Raw genomic sequence first — 21,366 nt, 5'->3', positions numbered from 1 at the left:
AAGAGAAACATAATGTATATATGTAGGAGTTCTAACTATAATCATCTGCTTGGGTTAGATTGTCTAAAAATATTCTTGGGTTAGATTGTCTAAAAATATACATTATGCTTCCGTTAGATTGGAGTCTTATAAAATAGAGGCCACCCAAATGTTCAAAGTCGGCTCAAAATCGTTTGAAGAAGAAAATAAGTGTCAATGACATATATGTCCAATTTTATTTATATCTCATTTAAAAGAATGATTTTTATAGATGGAAAAAAAGTTTTCAAAAAAGGAAATTTTATGTTGAAAAGTTAAAAATACTAAAGATAATTATAGAATGTTTTTGTAATTGTATTCAACTTTTATTTCTCTTAACACGAACGTGGGAAATGAAACTCAAGACCATAAAAAAAAACCATATCAATCCATCACTATAAATGTAGAAATGGAACTCGAATACAAATAGACTCTCTAAAAGTAAGAAAAGTCTTACCATTAGACTATCAATTCATGAACATGTCAATTTTTTGTTTTTAACTGCACTCGGTTTATAAAATACATTTAAAAAATTAATATATATTCTTGTAAATATAAATCCGAATTAAATATCTAAATCAAATTATAGTTTATCGAATGTTATCTTGTTTTTTTTTTTATAATTATTTGTATTATGTTCTTTTTCTTGGAGAATAATCCAAGCATACGTATCTTCTAGAACCTTTGTCACTCTTCTACACACTTCCAGGATCACCTTCTTCTTCGCACACCGCCTCATTCCCCCTTAAAAACCCTCTTTTTCCTTCTTATAGCGACACGTTAGCGACAAACACTAAATCGTCTACAAAAACCGTCACTAAATCTCTAATTTTCCTACTTAAACACTAACAATGGCATCACAAATCGTTTTCAAGAGAGGTACCACCGCCGTAGCATCGTCTCTCTTTAACAAGCTTTTCAATCCGATTCGTTCTGTTTCCGTCGTTCCGTCCGTACAACGGAGCTTCAATACTGATTCTGCTCAGGTTTCTGCTTATGAGGATTTCAATCGCAGCGTTGAAGAAGATCGCCGTGCTGATAACTCTGTTTCTCGCCGCCGTGACAATGATTTCTTCTCCGGTGAGCTATTCTTTTTTATTTACTGAAAAGTCTAGATCTCATTGTTCATTCATTTATATATGTGTTTGTGTATATACATATATGTATCTATACACTTGGATCAGGTACTCATATAGTATAATTGTGTTATATATCATGCTGTTATGGTGTATATACAGATTTTATAACTGTAGATTATTGTTTTGAACTGATATTTTATGATATCACAATATGCTATTATTTGTGAAAAGCCTTATGTTTAGTGGATGTATAATGTGAATGTATACATAATGTGTCCTGATTATGTGTTAATCTTCTGATTTGTACTGCTGGTGAGTGGTGACATTGATCAAATATCGAATTTATGGCCTAAAATCTTACTGTAATTAGTATATATTGCTGATTTATATATTCTGTGATATATGATTTCAGATGTTTTCTATATGACCTAAAATTGGGCTGATTTTGTGTGATATATGGTTTCAGATGTGTTTTTTGTGACCTAAAATTGTAGTAATTAGGATTGCTGATTTATATATAATGTGTGATATATCATATATGGTTTCAGATGTGTTTTTTATGACCTAAAAAATTGCAATTAGTATTGCTGATTTATATAGCGTGTGATATATGATTTCAGATGTGTTTGATCCATTTGCTCCAACAAGAAACTTAAGCCAGGTTCTGAACATGATGGACCAAATGATGGACAGTCCATTCATGGCTGCAGCCAGCCGAGGAGGTGCTTTTGGGGCGAGGCGTGGATGGGATGCCAAGGAAGATGATAACACTCTGAGTCTCCGATTTGAAATGCCAGGGTTGGACAAGGACAATGTGAAGATTTCTGTGGAGCAGAACACTTTGGTGATCAAAGGTGAGGCTGAGAAGGAGGCTGAGGATGAAGAGCTGACCCGGAGGTACTCTACTAGACTCGATTTGCCGGACAATGTGTACAAGTTTGACGAGATCAACGCCGAGATGAAGAACGGTGTGTTGAAGGTGGTGGTTCCTAAGGTGAAACCAGAGGAGAGGAAGGATGTTTTCCAGGTTCAGGTTAATTAGAGGTCTATGGTGGTTTTAGGTGGTTTTGACTCGTCTGTGAATGATAATAAAGTAGATTTTTGTGCTAATTCGAGATATTATGCCTATCAGTTCTAGTTTTTGTAAAGTTTGGTCTCGAAACACTGTTTGAGCGCCTGTCTACATTTTGGAGTTTATTAATTAAAAGTTAATTAACTGGCTAATTTAGTAGAGTAATATATGCAACATTGGCTTCAAACAATATACAAATGATTAGAAACAAGCAATATCTGATGTTCAATGCCTAAATTGATCGGACTTTTTGGTAATCCAGCCTGTAAACATCTGTCCGAATGAATTGGTTTTCACCCTTTTGATCTTCCAACTCTCATCTAGTTCCATATTTCCCCTGATGGTGATGATGTGTGTACTCTTTCAACCCTATGATTTATGTAACGTTTAAGTTTTTTGCCGGAATAGAGGGATGTGTTACCAGAGATTTTGATCAAGATTCTGTGAAATCTTTCTCGACAGCAGGCACATCATAGATTCGTGTTGATCACTATTACCTGGAACTGATCACAATTTATAAAAGAGAAGGTCATGAATCATGTAGATGGTAATATGGATATCAAACAAAATATGCCAGCAATAGACATTGGTATCGAGATGACTTACACTGGGAATTGTTAAACGTGCGACATTTATGAGAGCTTGATCGCTTACTTTTTCCGTGGTAGTAGTGAAGATCTGTACACTTTCTTTAGGCTCCATAATTAACGAAATTTGACAAAACAAAATAAAAAAATAACCAATGCTTAAGGAACCCAAGGATGAAAATGTTACTTGATTACAATAGAAAATAGGTCACAACTTGAACCTATATAAGGCTTTACCATAGGGCCGGGTTATAAGTCAATTAAAAATGTAGTCTAGTGACGAGAATGCCAGCTAGAGGACTGCTAATCATGCACTTTAATAACACATCCTAATCTATTATGTAATTAGACTAAGCGTGCGGGTATAAGTACGGTGAATAGTGGATGCTCCATTCGATCAATAAACAAATCTTGCATCTTATGGTTGGCAGTACCTTGCCAAACTCTATTAAAAAATTGGAGGTCAGCCTATGGGCATCATATATGTTCTCAACAAAATTTTGATTATTACTCACTACTACTACAAAAGAAAAGGATATATGACCTGTTATTTCCTAAACATGCAAATAATCCAATAGGATATCATTTTAAAATGCAAATTTTTTAATGAACTTTTATGAATTTCAACATAATGGATTACATATGATCTTTATTAATTATCATAAATGATAAGCTTAACGATTACCAAAATGGCTTAGCAAATCTCAAAGAAAGATAATAGAAATGTGCATAAACTACGTCTAATAACAAGAATAACTGTAAGAACAACACATATGAGCACAGGTCATATTATAGGCGTAATTAATCTCAAAGCAAAAGGTTTAAGATAGACCCAATGCACCTTATTACGCTGAATCGGAAGTTATATTTGTTTCATGATTGATGACCAATCAAGTGTTCCATTTGAACCTCGTCAAACATATATGGATGCACATATTCACGCACACAATGATGAGTAATGATGTAATTTATAACCAAGTGCTTTTCATCCTCATTCTTTACAAGTAGTCTCGTACTTCCGTAACCGGTGATCAAAAGTCTCCAAAGTCTAATTATCATCTCCGCATACTCAAGGTTGTAGAACTCGGAGATCGGAATCGGATCGGCGAGATGGGGAGACGGGAGATTTTGAAAAATCGGGGAGATATCGGGTTTGGTCAATAGTGAATAATAATAATAATTTTTGAAAATATATGTAATAAAAGTTTAAATATATATCAAAAACTCATAAATCTTGAACTTTTGTATAACTTTTTTCAAAAAAATGACAGATATAAATAGATATAAATATAAATATATAATATATTCTGAGAATATATATTTTTTTATTTTTTTATTTAAAAAACTTTTTTTGACTTTGACCTGATATTTGACCCGCTCCAATGAGTTTTCTAACGTTGACCAGTGTTGACCCAATATTTGACCGATCTTAGCCATCCCGTCTCCTGGACTGGCCGATTCCGATATTTGATCCGATATCTCGGCCGAGACAGCCAAGATTTACAACACTGTGCATATTGCCTAATTGGATGCTATTGTGGTATCTCGAACGCTTAGTAGTAACTAACTCGTTGTGTGTATATATATATATATATATATATATATATATATATATATATATATATATAACTGTTCTTTAGATATAGCAAATAAATAAAAAAGGTTGTAACTATTATGGACGACTGGTATTTGATTGGTAAGGGTGATTAAAGAAACTTTTATATCGATTTGGGATGACTGCTTCTTACATATGAATCTGGGACTAGTTTGCGAGCATCCCCAAAGACATCTATCAGGCTATCAATGCTCAAAAATGTTATAACAAGTATCTATGCTCAAATATGTTATAACAATGTGTGGTGGTTTTTTATATTGAAACAAATTATACAGCAATTATATGTTGGTCTGTCTCATTACATAAGCCCATTCTGTAAGTCCAGAAGTGTGTTGTTCCATGGTTCCACCTATCATATGACAAATTGGGCTATCTTATTCTAGAGGCCCACTCCTATCAGCCATTTGTAAGTAAGTTATCTGTATTTGGGCAATTGGGTTGGGTTATTATTACGTAAAAATCATTAATATAGTTTGTGATTTAATTAATATGGTTTGTCATTTAATTAACTTAATTAAACTAGTGAGATTACTCTGTCTTTGAAAGAGAGACGTTAAGTGAGTAGGATCGTAGGAAGCCTTACAAAAACTTAGAGGCTGTTATACTTAACACGGTGGAGAACTTACATCATGTAGCAACCAAGTCAGGTTTGTATAAATTGGATAAATTGTTTGTAAGGTGTGTTTAAATTAAGTTAGGCGACCCATTTGCAATTGCGAAGCTAGAAAATATTCAGTGGGGGTCGGGATCTAAATTTTTTTTCTCGCTACTGCTAATTTTCGGGTAATTGAGGGGTCGAAACCGAATATAGTAAAAGTTTTCTACACTAAAACAATATATTCCCTACATCGCAAAATAAATTTCGGGGGGGGAGGGGGGTCCTCCAGCCCCTTAATAGCTATTTTGCGATGTAGGGGATATATTGTTTACGTGTAGAAAATTTTTGATATATTTGGTTTAGACCCCTCAATTATCCGAAAAAAATTTTAATAGTTACGCCCATGCCCATTAGGACCTGCCAAGTCGCTACTTGGACGGTGTGCTCAGTGACCTTCGGGCTTGTATGGGGGCAAACTTGAGTTTCACTTCGCATAGTAAATATTTTCAAACTTTTATTTTTTTAACTATATACTTGTCTATACATTAGCCGGTTAAGTCTTTCATATGTTGTGCACATGATGATATAAGATAAACTTATAAATTTGAATTAAACAACCAACAATACTACAATAATATGTAAATTAATCTTCATATAAGTTATTTATGTCAGAACTAATTCAAAGGCTTGCTAACTAAATGTGATATCTCTGTGTATATCAATAGGAAAAAAAGATAAAAGGTAAGTAACAATATAATTATATAGGTTTTAGGTAAAATAAAGTAAGTATTAAAGTAAAACAAATAAAATGTTAGAAATATTTCTATTCACTGAAAATCACTGTGCATCATGAAAATTATCGTGCATCAATTGCTTCATGAATCTCCATGCATCAATTTAACCATGATCTAAGGGTTAAGATCTTGTCCTATTTGTTTTACCTTAATACATGTTTAAAATACCCAACCCCTACCTATATATATTACATTATAAAATACTATTATATTTATTTTTTTTCAACTAAATTAGTCAATATTTTTAAAGTTCCTTTTATTCACTATTTTAAATATCTGTACTTGGAAATAACTCTAATATTTACTTGAAATATTTATAATACCCTTAATGAGTTAATTTATAACATTGACGTTTAACTGATCATAGTAAATAATGACACCACCCTTTTAAATCCATTACTTTTACGTTAATAACTGCAGGACTGCTATCACCATTACTGCTAGCGCGGACGCTATTGTCACCATGGTTGCCACTCCATCACCGCATCGCGCGTGCATATGTATATGACTAGTATACATGTATGAATACAAATAATTCACGTACGAAGTCCGCACAATATATACATAACTCGATCGAATTATAATATATATCATGGATAGAAAATATTTATATATATATAATATATTGTGTACGTATAATCAATTAATTAAACGTAACATATGATGATATCTGACAGAGATACGGGGGGTGTTAGGTTTGGAAAAAACATCTCCTCGTTAACAATATGTTAAAATATGACTAAAAAGAGCAATGGCACATGGGGAAGACGCCACGTGGCAGGGACTAGAAAAACTGGCCGGCGATGGGGTAAAGAAATCTCCGGCCACGTCGCTGTTGTGTGGTGGTGGTGCAAGTGGCGATGTAGCCATGAAACTTTGTCTCTCTGCAAACCCCACTCCGTGTGGTTCCCACCTGTTGTGTAGTAGTAGTAGCTAATTATAGTGGTGGGCATGACCCAGTTGCCAAATATATACATACTATTTATGTGTAATTATATAATGACTCAAGTTTTCACATGATAATTATTTGGGCAAAATATTTACTTCTATAATTTGCTACTTTATTAATTAATGTGCAGATTTGTTTAGTCGGTGTACCAAAAACTTTTTGAATTCATTTACTAAAAAAAAAACCATCTACGTACTCTATTTTTTCTGCCAAATATATTTTTAGTGCATGGGCTATTATATATGGTGAACCAAGTTGAAATAAACGTCATGAATTTAATATATATTTGGGTACGTCATTGAATTAAACTTCGTACGTATTTGAGTTTATGCCTATAGAATGATATCCAATAATAGAAACATTATATTGCATGAGACCGGTCCTTTGAAGTACATAAAATGTGAATTGGTGTCCAAAGAACACACGGAATTAATCGCTCAAATTAATATTTCTGAATCAATCTAAACATTATTGAAATTTCGCCCTGAACAAAAATATGCCGCCTCTAGCTTGTAGTTATTTTGTAAGATACCCGTTGAGGCATTAATATACGAGTAGTTAGTTACTTAATTGGCCGGCTCAAATGAATGATGTCATACAATTCGGATTAAATATGACTTATTTTTTGGTTGCTAAACACAATCGATCGGCTCAAATTTATGCAACGAAGAATTATCACATTAAATATCATGTACGTGTTTAAAACAAGATCGATCGACTCGATCGATAATTTTATGGCTATCGATCAGCAAATATATAGAGGAAAGTTATTTGTAGGTACATGTACTTTTTATAGTACATGTGTAACTTAACTTACACACTTCTTCTTTCTTCTTCCTTTCATCTCCGACCACCACCACCACCATGATCATCTCCGACCACCACCATGATCCTCCAGTGACGGCTACTATCTCCAGCGAGACTTACACATGTGTAACTAACTTACACATGTATAAGTACAACTTTTTTTTAGCATTTTAGCGTTTAAAATTTCTAGGTTTTTTCCTTCGTGAGACAGCCACCACCGGCCACCATCATCTCCGACCACCTAGCGAAGGCGCCTGCGCCGGCATCAAGGGCGGAGCCCGTACCGTAGCACACCGACACCATCTCTTGGATCGCCACCCATCAAATCCATACGATTCTCATATGCGTCCCTTGACGGTTAAGTTTAGAACGGATAAGGGCCTCTGGCCCGTACCGTAAACACCCGAAAACGAACCTGATTCTCGCCGGAAAGTTAACTTACACATGTGTAAGTTTCGCCGGAGATAGTCGCTGTCGCCGGAGTATCATGGTGGTGGTCGGAGATGATCATGATGGTGGTCAGAGATGGAAGGAAGAAGGAAGAAGAAACGTGTAAGTTAAGTTACACATGTTACACATGTACTATAAAAAGTACATGTACTACAAATAACCCAGCCATATATATATATATATATCAACCACGGCTTAATTAAAAGTCGTAGTAAATGACTAGCAAGAGCCGTAGCCAAGCTTTGCCGCGCCGATCGAGTTTCAGATAGAGGCCGGTACTGCTGTGCAAGTATTAAAATGTGGTCCAAAAATAAAAAAAATTAATGGCCCAACAAACTCAATATATAGTGGCCGCCAAATAATCTGTGTATGTGTCCAACTTGATTTCCAACAAATTTTCATAACTTTTTGTTTTCACTACTAGTTATATATTACAGTAATATATATACACAATAAGATTTATGAACTGCTAAATATTTTGAAGTAAGTTCAAATTAGCCCGGCCACCTCAATGGGGCTTTTATTAATTAACTCATCATGATATGATATCGATCAGCTGCATGCATCTATATACGTAATTGTATTATTAGTATTAAATTTTGCATATATGGCTAAGGGGGGCCATGGAAATTAAATAAAAAGTGATAAGGGGAAGGGGACAGTAGAGGATGTCAAAATCTCCAATTAAAGATTCATCACCAAACACATCCATGTTCTCTCTTTAAACATCCCTTCCTTCCATTCCTCTTACAACAATATCTGCATTCATTTCTACCAATCAATTACCCCCCCTAGCTACTCTCTTCTAGCTAGCTATTTGTAAATATATTTATTGTATACATATTATATATAATCATAACTATATATATACCTATGAGTATATATGTATTTGATCACTTACATGTGTGATCATATCAACATTACAACCACATATTCATATATATCACGGCCCCTGTGCAGAGACGTCAGGTCAAAGCAAACACAACTACTTTCACTAGCTAGTTCAGATCATCAGACCTGCACCAATTCAGATACCCATAAATTGAACTCTCGATATTCCATCATCATCTCCCCATAATTAAGAAGAAAGAAAATAAAAGTATTATGTCGTATTATGTTTATTATCTCATCATCCTTCACCTGTGTGTTTCCATGCATGCATACACTTCTCGTCCTCTTGGCGTGTTCCAATTGGGACATGGAAAAGGAATCCGTCTTACTAGCAAGGTTTGTACGTGCCTTGATAAGTAATTGCCATTTTAAGTTTCTTAGCTTGACTGTTTAAGTAGATCTCTTTTTAGAAAAATTTGACCATAAATATTTTATAACTGACAGTAGTCGATGAAAATTATATCAATGAAATATATATTTTAAACTTAATCCATAATATTTTATAACAAGTGTTATATGCACAAGAAAAATATTCACGGTCAAAGTTGAAACAAGCCAAAAGTCAAACTAGCCAGGATATTTGAAATGGCACGAGGGGATCACTTAAATTTGGTTACACGATTAAGTACATAATCATGTACAGATGCACACACACATATTATATATATATATAGTTATATATGATGATAGAGGGACAATCAAATAAGAACAGTTTTAAAATGAGAAGGGTGAGAACACTTAAAAAACATCATTTTGATGCATTAAAAGTCCACAAATCTAACATAGTGCTTAACTAATTATCATTATTTAAGTGTTTAACAACACATTGATCCGTCAAAATCAAAAAAATCACGTTTTTTTATGGATGCATTATTTTGAAGAATATGCATCCAAGATGGATGCACAAAACAAAAAACATGATTTTCTTGATTTTGATAGGCCAATGTGTTGTTATACACTTAAATAATGATAATTAGTTAAACACTATGTTAGTTTTATGGACTTTTAATGCATCAAAATGATGTTTTTTAAGTGTTCTCACCGTTCTTATTTTAAGACTGTTGTCACTGGAGTGTTACCCTATGATGATATATTGGTTTCTTGTTGTGTTTAGACATCAGAAATAATGGCTGAGATCAAAGGAGAAAATGTTAATGAAAATATCATTGAACGAAACGAGTCCAACGTTGAGTTTCATTCAGATAAGCCAAACATGCTTAAAGGTACTTATATCTCAAGATATAATTATTTCTGAGTATGTCCATATATGTATAATTTATCTCGGGCAGGCATGGTTGTTGATCATTTGTTATATATACTTAAATGTAACTTGCAGGAAGCGATATCAAGGTTCAAGTCTCTCAAGAGGAAACCCAAGTTGAGGTACGTAAATGGCATTAGTATATATAATACTTTATGAACATGCATGATATATGATATACCTGACTTCAATTCATTTTAGTACGTACTCTATGATTTTTTACATCATAATATATGCGTGCATGTATATTTATAATGTACCGGCCATGGCAAGGGTGACAAACAAAAGTCTAAACAGATTAGATATCTGTTATTAAATGTTGACATGCTGTTTAAAAGCTAGTCTACATATAAATTAGCTAATGAATGAATGCATCATGATGATATTATCTTATTGGTAGGGATGGAAGGATCATGCTCGATCAACGATGGAGTCTAAACAGCAAGATTCAAAGGAAGCTATAAATAATTCCGAGACAAACATTGTCACGGAAGATGTTGTAGTCATGGACTACGCACAGCCTCATCGTAAACCACCTATTCACAATTTAACTCCCTAAAAAAGTACAACTATATACATTTGCTTGTTAATAATTCTCCCTTGATATCGATCGATCTCATGCATGTATGTGGTCATTCAAGTAAGAGAATCAATTAATAAAGCGGCCGAATTTTAATTATGCAAAAAAAAAAAATCATATAATTCATCAGTTGATTAATTAGTCAATCAAAATATATACAACATATATATCTTGTATTAATGTAATTGCATTCTGAGTTGTAAACACGCCCTTTTGAGGTAGATGATCATAACAACTCTAGTAATGCTTTGTTTGTATGATGTATCATATATATAATTAATTTGTCCTTAAAACAAAAAGTTATTGTAGTAGTGAATCATTGTATGGTCACGTACTTGCAATTATGGTATATGTTGCAATGTTTCAAAGTTTTATATATGAATAAAGAAAATATCAGAAAACGATGTGTGGTCCATTGATGTACCCATGTCTTTATAATATTTTTGGTTGATTACCTCTTTAAGTAGGAAGCAGTTATATGGTAGTTTCTACTTGCTTGTCTCATTACTCCTCTCTCCATCTTCCTTTGCCTCTCCCTTTCTCTGGATATATCGATCTATCTATTTTGACTCATCAAATATCCAATTTGAAGAATGGAAATTAAAGTAAATGGACAACTCATTGTTGATACGTACTATTGCCCAAGCAATAGAATGAAGAATGATTTTTTTTAAAACCAAAATCATATATATCCTGATAAAGATGTTTAATTAAATATCGCCAATGTGCGTTGAAAAATATGAAATATTTAAGGAACCGTCGAACCAGCTTGGATAAAATCGAACAGACTTAAAAAATAAAAAGCAAAAAAATGTGAAAAACCAAGGCCTAATTAAGAAGCGTGTAATTAGTATACAAGCTCCATATAGTGAGACCACATATATATATGGTTTGGACCCGGCCCGTGGACAACTTAAATGGCTAGCTTGTTAAAAAAAGGGTAAATGGGTAGGAACCATCTGGTCCCATATACTGAATAGGTACCCTGAGTCACTACCGTATAGACTACAGTCTGGCGACTCCCCAGAGAAATAGGTGGGAGGGAATATGCTTAACAACAATTCGAACTCGTGCCTTTTAGCTGCCTAAAACTCTTTGTTAGGGGGCGGTACTGTTAGAATATGATCACGTAAAATGAACGTATGTCCGAAAAGTATTTAAGCCTACGAGGTCACACGTTCAACAGGAATATAACTATAATTAATTAATATATTAAATGCAATTTATTAATTAATTAGATCACGAAAAACTAACGATTGTCCGTTAAAAGGTTAATAGTTAACGGTACTTAATTAACGGACTTAACGAAGGAGAGAATTGTAATTAGAAAACAATTAGGAAACCCTCTAGAATTGTTCTAAGGGGCCGGGCCGGCCGTATGGAGGGTTTTAAAACCCTAAACTTGGTCATTAAGTTTCCTACTCCTATATAAGGAGGGCTAACCTAATTGATTTTTAACACAAAAATCTTAAGGTTTTCTAAAACCCTAAAAATTTCTCCTTCTCCCTCTCTCTTGGCTTCGGCCGATTCTACCAACAACAAAGGGCCGGTTTCAGGTTTTTGTTTGGTTCGAATAAAAGGGTATTAACAAAGGGTTGTTCGATTCGTGATCAAGTACTAGCATACATACATTCTAACGTTGTGTGTGTGCGATCGTAGAGATGTTTTATTTTAAACCTTATTATAAAGTTTCTTGCTTTATTCTCTTCAATTTAAGGTACACGTTTTCTTTCTTGGTTAACTAATTAACTACATAGATTTATATTCCGATGTGTGTTTTGTGATTTGATTTGATAAATAGTTATATAACCCAACCGGTACCACTGGGGTTTCACCCCATTGATAAATGGCTAGCTGGTCTTCTCACACAAGTGGAGATTATTAACAAATTTTAGGAACCAATACATTAGAGAGGATGATAATATGGATAATTAATTAACACAGCCTCGATCAGCTATTCAGCACATAAAAAAAACAGTTATGAGCAGAGATATGAAACATGCTGTCTCAGGCAACCAAAGTTATATGACCCTATATAAGATAATTGTCTTTAAATTAAACATCAAAGTGGAACATTTGCATGTGCAACGATAACGACCTGGCTTGTTAATGTTCTTAATTAGTGAAGTTCTCGAACCACTATATCTAAACAAGACGTGTATTCATCTTTAAATATAGCTTAATGCGTTAATTCCTTTGCTTACACTATTTAAATTAGTTTGTATAATTATATTCAGTTGTGGTACGTACCATACATATGAACATATAAAGAGCAAGGCGGAATTACGTACTACTCGTATATGTTTAATAATTGGCCTACTATTACTTAAATTAATAACACATTATTATAGCAAAACGATTTTTATGATTTAACCTAATATATATAATATCTCTCTCTATATATTCATTAATTTGTAGTTACATCGCAAAAGAAAAATGAGATTTCCCATTTCTTGAGATATTTGACTTTTTTTAATGTTACATGCTAGCTAGGATGCATGATATAATAATACTAATAATCAACGGGTCCTATTTAAACATAAAAACATGTATTCCATACATAAAGTGAACACCACAAGTGTTCTCTGATGTTTATACGCACTCCTTACCGGCCGTTTAACAGGAAAAGTCCTACAAGGAGGACCATTCATTAATTTGTTTACTTGTTCAATGTTCACGAAGATATTATCTACTCGTACTTCACTAGACATAGAGGCCAAGCTTACTCTCTTTCCGATCAGAGAATATTCGATCTTTTCTAGAAGCAACCTAGCTCGATCACCATACCTACCTACATCTCACTTTTTCTCATACGCCGTTGGTATTCAGTTTCACCAAATTAACAAAAAGACTAGTAGTTGGGATATAAACTAACCTTGCCTTTTGGACAGCTGAGATAATTTGAAATTAAGCTCACCTTCGTACTTGCTATATATATCTTACGTACGCGACCCAAAAACGTTGTTGGAAAGTCAACGGATCACGGTCAATAATAATAATAATAAAGGAATTGGTAATGAAATGGAATGGATCCAAAGTCAAAAACTTGAGCAAATACAAAGTATATGACAAATATGAATTGAGTGTCGAACGAGAAAGTGGTGAGATGAATTGAAAATCTTATGCAAATTAAAATGACAATGCAATGCGCTTTGTTAAGCTTAAAAGAGAAGATTTGTTTAGAATTAATTAAACTACGAAAATTAAAATGCGAAAACAAGTAATTAACAAAAGATCGACTTGAAAGAATTTGAGATTACAACATTCTTTTAAGAAACTTGCTCGTTCCGGTTGTTGATAAAGAAAGACAAAGATGTCTTGTCTGAAAAATAAGACAAAAAGAACACACATATATAAGATCAAAGCCAGAATATGCACTTGTTAAATCAGACTTGGAAAAGAGACGTGCTTTAATTCCAAAGTGAATCTTTGTCTATAAAAAGAAAGTCCTCGATTAGAGGAGAATGTTCGTCCAATTGTCACACATAATTATATATTTGTAACTTTGTATATTCCAAAAATTATTTTCTCAAAAACTTTGTCCATCAACAGTTCTTAATGTTTGATAAATTTTGTATTTATCAAACATAAATTTATATTCTGTTGAATATTAACTAAGTTTTTTCATTTACATTGTTGTAAAGTGTTTTACCTTCCCTAAACGATCCAGACCTACATCTACTTTCGCAATGACCAAAAATCAATCATTAATAAATGAATTCTTCAATCAATTGTTCCATTTTCAAAGGAAACTCCACTCACAACGCTATTCTTAATACATGACTAGCTAACAAACCTTTAACTCTAAAAGTCGAAGTTCATAAATTTCAATTTAATCAACCAATCATCACAAAAAAGTTTAGATCATAATGCTCAAACAAAAACAAGATAATCTAATCACTAATCATAATCATTATAGCCACATAAACATAAACATCATATTAATCAATATGATATCTTAATGTTTACAAATCACGGTGTAATAAAAGAGAGTTTAAATTACAACCCAAAAGCGTGCAACAACAAAAGTTGTATGGATGGATGATATGATGAAATCTTCGTCTTCTCCAAATCTTACAATAAACCAATGCCCGAATCTCCCCAAAAATGACTTATCTTCAATTAATGAGGAAAAATGGGCTGCGAGTTTTGCGTAGATGATGTCGAATAGGAATATGGGTGGGGTGTGGTGGATGAATTGATGAAAAGAGAGTTTTTGATACTGGGTGAGATATTATAAGTGATGATGTTATGAATTTCTCTCCTCTTTGTTCTGCTGCTACTGCGTGATATACATTCTCCAAAACATAAAACTAATAATAGTAGTGACGTGTACGGTGCACCCTCTCGTAGCCGCATATCATAATACTTGTCATATATATATATAAATGAAGTCAGCTGCTCTGTGATTGGCTGACATCTATCTCCCCAAAAATGAATGAAAGTTGCGTGGCTCGGTGGTTGGTGGCTTCTCGTCTACACATAACACAAAACGAAATATTTGCAAATGGGAATAGTTATGTGGCTGCTTACCATTGGCTGGTCAAAAGTCAACAGCAACCAAATGGAATTGAAGAAAATTTGACTACTTGATATGTGCTCCTTATTTTTCTTTTTCTTTTTTCTGATGCCGACCAAATAGCCAAGTATATTGGACGATTTTCGTGGACAAATGGAGTGTGACAAAATACTTATGAAAGTTCACACTAAAAAGTGTGAACTTTAATTTCTACACACTTTTTAGTGTGGAGAAATTTCCACATACTCTTAATTCAATATATTTCTACACACTAAAAAGCGTGACAAAATTTTTAATTTGTGTACGCTCACCTAAAAGTGTGAACAAATGCAATATGATTTGTAGTGTCCACGTATAAAAATTAGGAAAACGTTAAATCCTCCCAATCAAATAACTTAATAACCTATCTACTAATTTTTTTTCCTAATTTTGCCCCCTGATTCTTCCACATGTCATCATTCAATAGTTAGGAGGATTATTAGACTATTTGATAAATCATTTCCTAAAAATAGTACCGAGCTGCCCCTGTTGTGTTCTTTTTCGACCAGCATCCATGCCAAAACCAAATAAATAACCTTCTCCAAATAATAGCAGCCCTACTAATTAAATGGATATCTCCCTAACAAAATGAGGCTCTCCTCGTCTTGCTTCGGCCGCATATAATTATAAACGCTCAAAATTTATACTAATGCAAGGCCATGCGGTGTGAATGTGGTTGTATATAACTTGCCGATCAACAAGTCACCCATTATGTCGTGCACCATATCAAAACATAGCCGCTTTACTTGTACACATTCTTTAGTCAAATTCTTGTCCATTTATGCTCATTTAAGCTTTAAATTACCAAATTGCATGCAAGTAACCTACAAAAGACTTATGCAAATACAAAATGACCATAATAACATGAATACGGCCTAAAATGTATACAAATAACCGATATTAGCTAACGAAAAGTTATGCAAATATTGTTTAGTTTAGCGAATATCAATATCTCTTATATGAGATGGATGCAAACAATTTACGTTTTCCATGTATGTTGATAGGTTGGTATAGTATGAGACGTGGGACGGTCTCATTGGTTCCTATTATTAGGCATATAAAAAGTAACTCCCAATGCTGTTTTTCACGGGTTTTGGCTCTCATTACCGTCTTCGACAGTGTATTGGGGAGAGGCTGCTTTCAGGTTTTACCATAGGTAGAAAAGGACCTCCAGCCTTACTGGGCATGAGGATCGAACCCATGACCTCTGTTTCCAGAGGCATGAGTTCCAACCACTGATCCAACCCAATTGATTAAATAAAACTTTTAATAGATAACCTTAATAAATAATCTATATATATATACATCATACCATATCATAATTGATATTATTTATTATATAATTGATTATGTATGTTTCATATGATTATCTAATATTAATTTGCTTACACATGATGTTCATATAAACCAACTAATTATTTTATAAAACATTTTATTTACAAAATGCTTACATATATATGCATGTTCGACTTGTATACATTATTTGTGTCCGTATATATGCTCATAGATCCATGTCTCTATATAATTCAATAATGAATGAAGTTCCATGCATGTTTCTACATAATTATAAAATTGGAAGTCAAACCTAAATAACTCAAAGAACAATCGTCATGTAAATAAATCATTATTACACTTGATTTTAAAAGATCTTAAGAATTCATGCAATTCTTGAATTTCTAACCCAACTTCGCATTATTTATATACGAGTACATATATATTTAAAGAAAAAGTTTATGTGAGAACCATTTGAATTGGAAGAACCATAAGAACCTTTAAATTATATATAATAAAAAGTTAGGTGAGAACTATTCACATATAGGGTATGGTCATGTGAATAATTATAAGTATAACTTGAAAGTTCATATGTGAATAAATATGTTTACATATACTATTCACGTATGAATAACAAGTTATAATATAAAAGCTTTCATGGTTCTTCTAATTCAAATTGTTTCCACATGAACTTTTTTCTATATGAGAAATGATTAATTTTTCTAATTTATAAGCTTAAAAATTCTCATCTCCTAACTATGGTGAAATGTGAAAATTCAAGGAGTAAGATTTGAAAAGGAATTAAGTGGAATCCAATTGTCATATTCATATGACTTTAGAAGGATTTTTAATTTTTTTAAGCTAATGTTTAGGAGTATTAATCAATTTCTTTATCATATACTAAAATTCATTCAATTATAAACTAATAAAACCAGTGTACATAATGCTAACAATATTGACTTAATTGTCGGGAGATATATAAAAAAGATAATCTTAGTAAAATCACATCACATAATTATATATGAGAGAAAAGTAATGCCTCCATATATATATACCTGATTGCATTCTCTATCGGAAATGCATTTACACCTCGAGCCAAATTTTCTAGTTGTAGCCTATTTTAACTCAATACCCAACCCGATCCAACCTGCAGCCAAATTTGACACCTCTAACATTTATGATTACAAAAAATGCTGAAATATAAGACTAAATGCACATAGATAATGAGTAGCTTTTTCTAAATATACAAATGACTACATTTTTTAGCGTATTTCATATTGAGCAACAATATATGGATGAAAAAATTGTCAGTTTTGCAAAGAATCAAAAAATATATATATAAATGATCCAATATTATCTTAGAATGCTTTAATTAGATGATAGTTAAAAGGTTTTTCACAAAATGTTAAAGATGATCGACATGTGAAACTAAAAGATTTGTTAAAAGGTTTGAGGAAAATATTGTTTTCCTATATGAGAAACCTCATACTTGTCATACCCTTTGTATGTGACAATATCAATCACTTGGCTTCTCACGATGTTATGCACATAAAATACTACTCGGTATCTTTCTTTCATTTGTTATGAGGACGTGATCTGTTCTGAATAGATCAGTAAAGTTGTAACACCCTAAGTATTAAAAAGATAAATAAATGAATTATTATTATAATTTTGTTGTTAAAATACATTTCTAGTATTTAAAATTGAATAACCTTAATGACTAGCTAGTATATACCTACTTAAATGGAAAAAGGGCGTGGCATAAGAATTTGGGTTTAGTCATGTTTTCACAACCATTCTTTTTTTCTCTACTCTTCCTCTATCTAATTTATCTTTTTTTCTTTAAAAACTCATGAACTTACAGGAGGAAATTCTACATAATAACTCAACCTACTTCTAGTTGTTAACTGGTAATAATAAGATGAATACCTTGAAGCATTCTAGCAAGGAAATAGCGGGTTGAGGTGTATGTGTATGTATATGTGTCAAAATCTTTAAGAAAGAAAGGAGCTTGTGATTATCTAACCCTAATATTTTGTTATTTTTTTTTATATATGTGTAATTTTATTTATTTTGTGATTTGAAATTAAGGTTCATACAAGTATGAAATTGGGAATTTTCATTAAAATGAGTTACTTGTTTAATTTATTAAGATATTTTTATTCATCTTATATAATAATAATAATAATAATAATAATAATAATAATAATAATAATAATAATAGAAAAATCTATTTCTAGTAGCCACGGGACAGCCTTGCACAATGCTGTAGAGAAAAAAAAGATGAAGTATGTGTCCAAATGTGAGGACAACGGATACAGATTCATACCATTTGTTTTCTCCACTTTCGGAGAATTTAATAAGGATGCTTTGGACACACTTTCACGTATTAAGTCTATTTCTAGTAGTCACTCAAATAATGCTAGAAGTGGTATTTTTATCTTTCATAGATTATGTTTTTGCATTCAGAAAGGAGTGGGAGCACAACTTATGTCTAGACTCTCATCCAACTTTATGTAAAAGCTTCTTTTAATATATAGAATTATTATTATAAAAAATAATAATAATAATAATAATAATAGATAGATAGATACGGAGTTCTCCTCCAATTTCTTGTAAATTCTATAATTTTTTTAATAAAAGTGGTATTTATTATAATAATAATAATAATAATAATAATAATAATAATAATAATAATAATAGGATTAGTTTTGCTATAGCTAGAGGTGTAGAACTCGCTGCTTCCCACTTATTTCTTGTAACTTTTATGAAAATTTAATAAAAGTGTTATTTGAGTTATAAAAGATAAAATAATAATAACAACAATACTCGTAATAATAATAATAATAATAATAATAATAATAATAATAACCACTTTTATTAATATACTTTTTTCATTTTATTAACATACTTTTATATACACAACCACTTTCTTGTTCACACATATAATCCATTCATTTATTTATATCTCTTTTTCTTCTCCCTTTTCACACAGGTACATCATTATCGTTGTTTTTAATATTGTTTTCTTTCCCATTTTTACTTTTAACTTTCCTATTTTTCTTTAATGATTTTTATTTTCAAAATCAATTGAAACCTTATTAATCAAATCAAATGAAAAACAGACCATAACAACAAGGTTAGTAATGGTTCTAATTTTCTGATCACATGTGGTGGTTGCCATAATGGTTTGTTGTGGCTACCATGTCGGTAGATGGTCGTTATTATAGTTGTAGGGAGTAGGTGGCAGGATGTTGACACAGTAGCGAGGTAGGTGGCAGGGTGGTTGCACAGCAGCGGTGGTTGCTAAGGCGGCATGAAGGTCGTGGTGCAGTGGTGGTCGGTGGCGAGGTGGCAACAATTTAAACATTAATGGCTGCAACAAATATACAAGGGATGGAAAGTTTGTGGGATTTTTTTTGGTAAAACATCATATCTTACAATTATCACTTCGTCACTCTCTCGTTCACAGTCTCTTTGAATTTTCATCAAATTTCTTTTCTTTCTATGAATTTTCTTGCTAATTTAAAATTCGGGAATGTAGAAAGTTTTCTCTTCTAAATATGAGCTGATTTGGAAGTAAAACTTTCTAGGTTTCAAGAAATTACAAATTTTATCTATGAACCTAACTTTATTCATAATTGTATAATAAGAACATAATTGTATATGATTTTTTTTTCTTTTGTTTTTGTTTCCTTCTATATCGAGAATCTATAAACTATTTACCACTTATTTCTTAAATTTTTTTTTACAAATCAATAATGTTTTTTATATTTACGATTATGTTCCTTTCATTTCCTTTTCCTTTTTTTTTTCTTTCTTGATATTTCGTCAACTACCACCACATACAAAATTAAAGTTTTACCTACTCATTTTAGTCACTTCAACTCTATACCCATTATTTTTCTTGAACAAACTCTATTCTCATCCTCATTAGTCACCACCACCAACCTCAAATTTTCTCTCTATATTTTCTCATTTTCTCTTTCACGATTCCATTAATCCAATCCAATAGGCGGCAATTTGAAATCCTAATTTGTGGTCGTATAACACAACAACAATGGTTCCCGACAAGTATCTATCGGAGTTAGGTCATTCAAACAACCTAACAATGGTTGATGATGATAAGTTTTTTGTTCCACCATCGCCCCGTTCGCTATCGTCACCATGAAAGTCATGGATGTTTTCTAAATATGAGCTGATTTGTAAGTAAAACTTTCTAGGCTTTCAAGAAATTATAAATCTATCTATGAACATAACTTTATTCATAATTGTATAAAAAGAACATAATTGTATAGTTTTTTTTTTTTCTTTTGTTTGTGTTTCCTTCTAAATCGAGAATCTATAAACTATTTACCCCTTATTTCTTTGATTTTTTCTTCAAATCAACAATGTTTTTTTATATTTACAATTATGTTCCTTTCATTTCCTTTTCCTTTTCTTTATTTTCCTTTCTTGATAACTACCACCACACACACAATTTAAGTTTTACCTACTCAAGTACTTTTTTAGTCACTCCAACTCTATACCTATTATTTTTCTTGAACTCACTTTATTCCCATCCTCACTAGTCACCACCACCAACCTCAAATTCTCTCTATTTTTTCTCATTTTCTCTTTCACGTTTATATTAGTGCAACTCCCCACTGCTACACAATCATAACTTATGTATCAAATAAATATATTAGTGCAACTACCCACTGCTTCACACTCATAACTCCTGTATCAAATAAAATCTTATGCTTGTACATGGTAACCTTTCAAACAAATGAAGTCTGTAATTATTGTGTACAATTAATTACTATATTAAACACATAACTACTCACTCACTTACC

The 21,366-nt window shown here is 32.3% G+C and overlaps 2 protein-coding genes across 2 annotated transcripts; both read left to right on the top strand.

Annotated features, from left to right (window-relative positions):
• Nucleotides 1–709: 709 nt before the first annotated feature.
• On the top strand, nucleotides 710–2,321 carry LOC122600610 (small heat shock protein, chloroplastic). The gene is made up of 2 exons (XM_043773355.1): nucleotides 710–1,098; nucleotides 1,718–2,321. Exons 1-2 carry the CDS (start codon nucleotides 870–872, stop codon nucleotides 2,137–2,139), a joined length of 651 nt encoding a protein of 216 aa, XP_043629290.1. The 5' UTR covers nucleotides 710–869; the 3' UTR covers nucleotides 2,140–2,321.
• Nucleotides 2,322–8,885: 6,564 nt separating this feature from the next.
• Nucleotides 8,886–11,141, top strand: LOC122600346. Its single transcript, XM_043773055.1, has 4 exons — nucleotides 8,886–9,196; nucleotides 9,975–10,083; nucleotides 10,197–10,243; nucleotides 10,522–11,141. Exons 1-4 carry the CDS (start codon nucleotides 9,074–9,076, stop codon nucleotides 10,678–10,680), a joined length of 438 nt encoding a protein of 145 aa, XP_043628990.1. The 5' UTR covers nucleotides 8,886–9,073; the 3' UTR covers nucleotides 10,681–11,141.
• The last annotated feature ends 10,225 nt before the right edge of the window (nucleotides 11,142–21,366 follow it).

Source organism: Erigeron canadensis, chromosome 5, assembly GCF_010389155.1.
Source record: "Erigeron canadensis isolate Cc75 chromosome 5, C_canadensis_v1, whole genome shotgun sequence".
Taxonomy (NCBI): Eukaryota; Viridiplantae; Streptophyta; class Magnoliopsida; order Asterales; family Asteraceae; genus Erigeron; species Erigeron canadensis.
The sequence above is the reverse complement of the archived record's forward strand: the minus strand, read 5'-3'. Positions and strand labels throughout refer to the sequence as shown.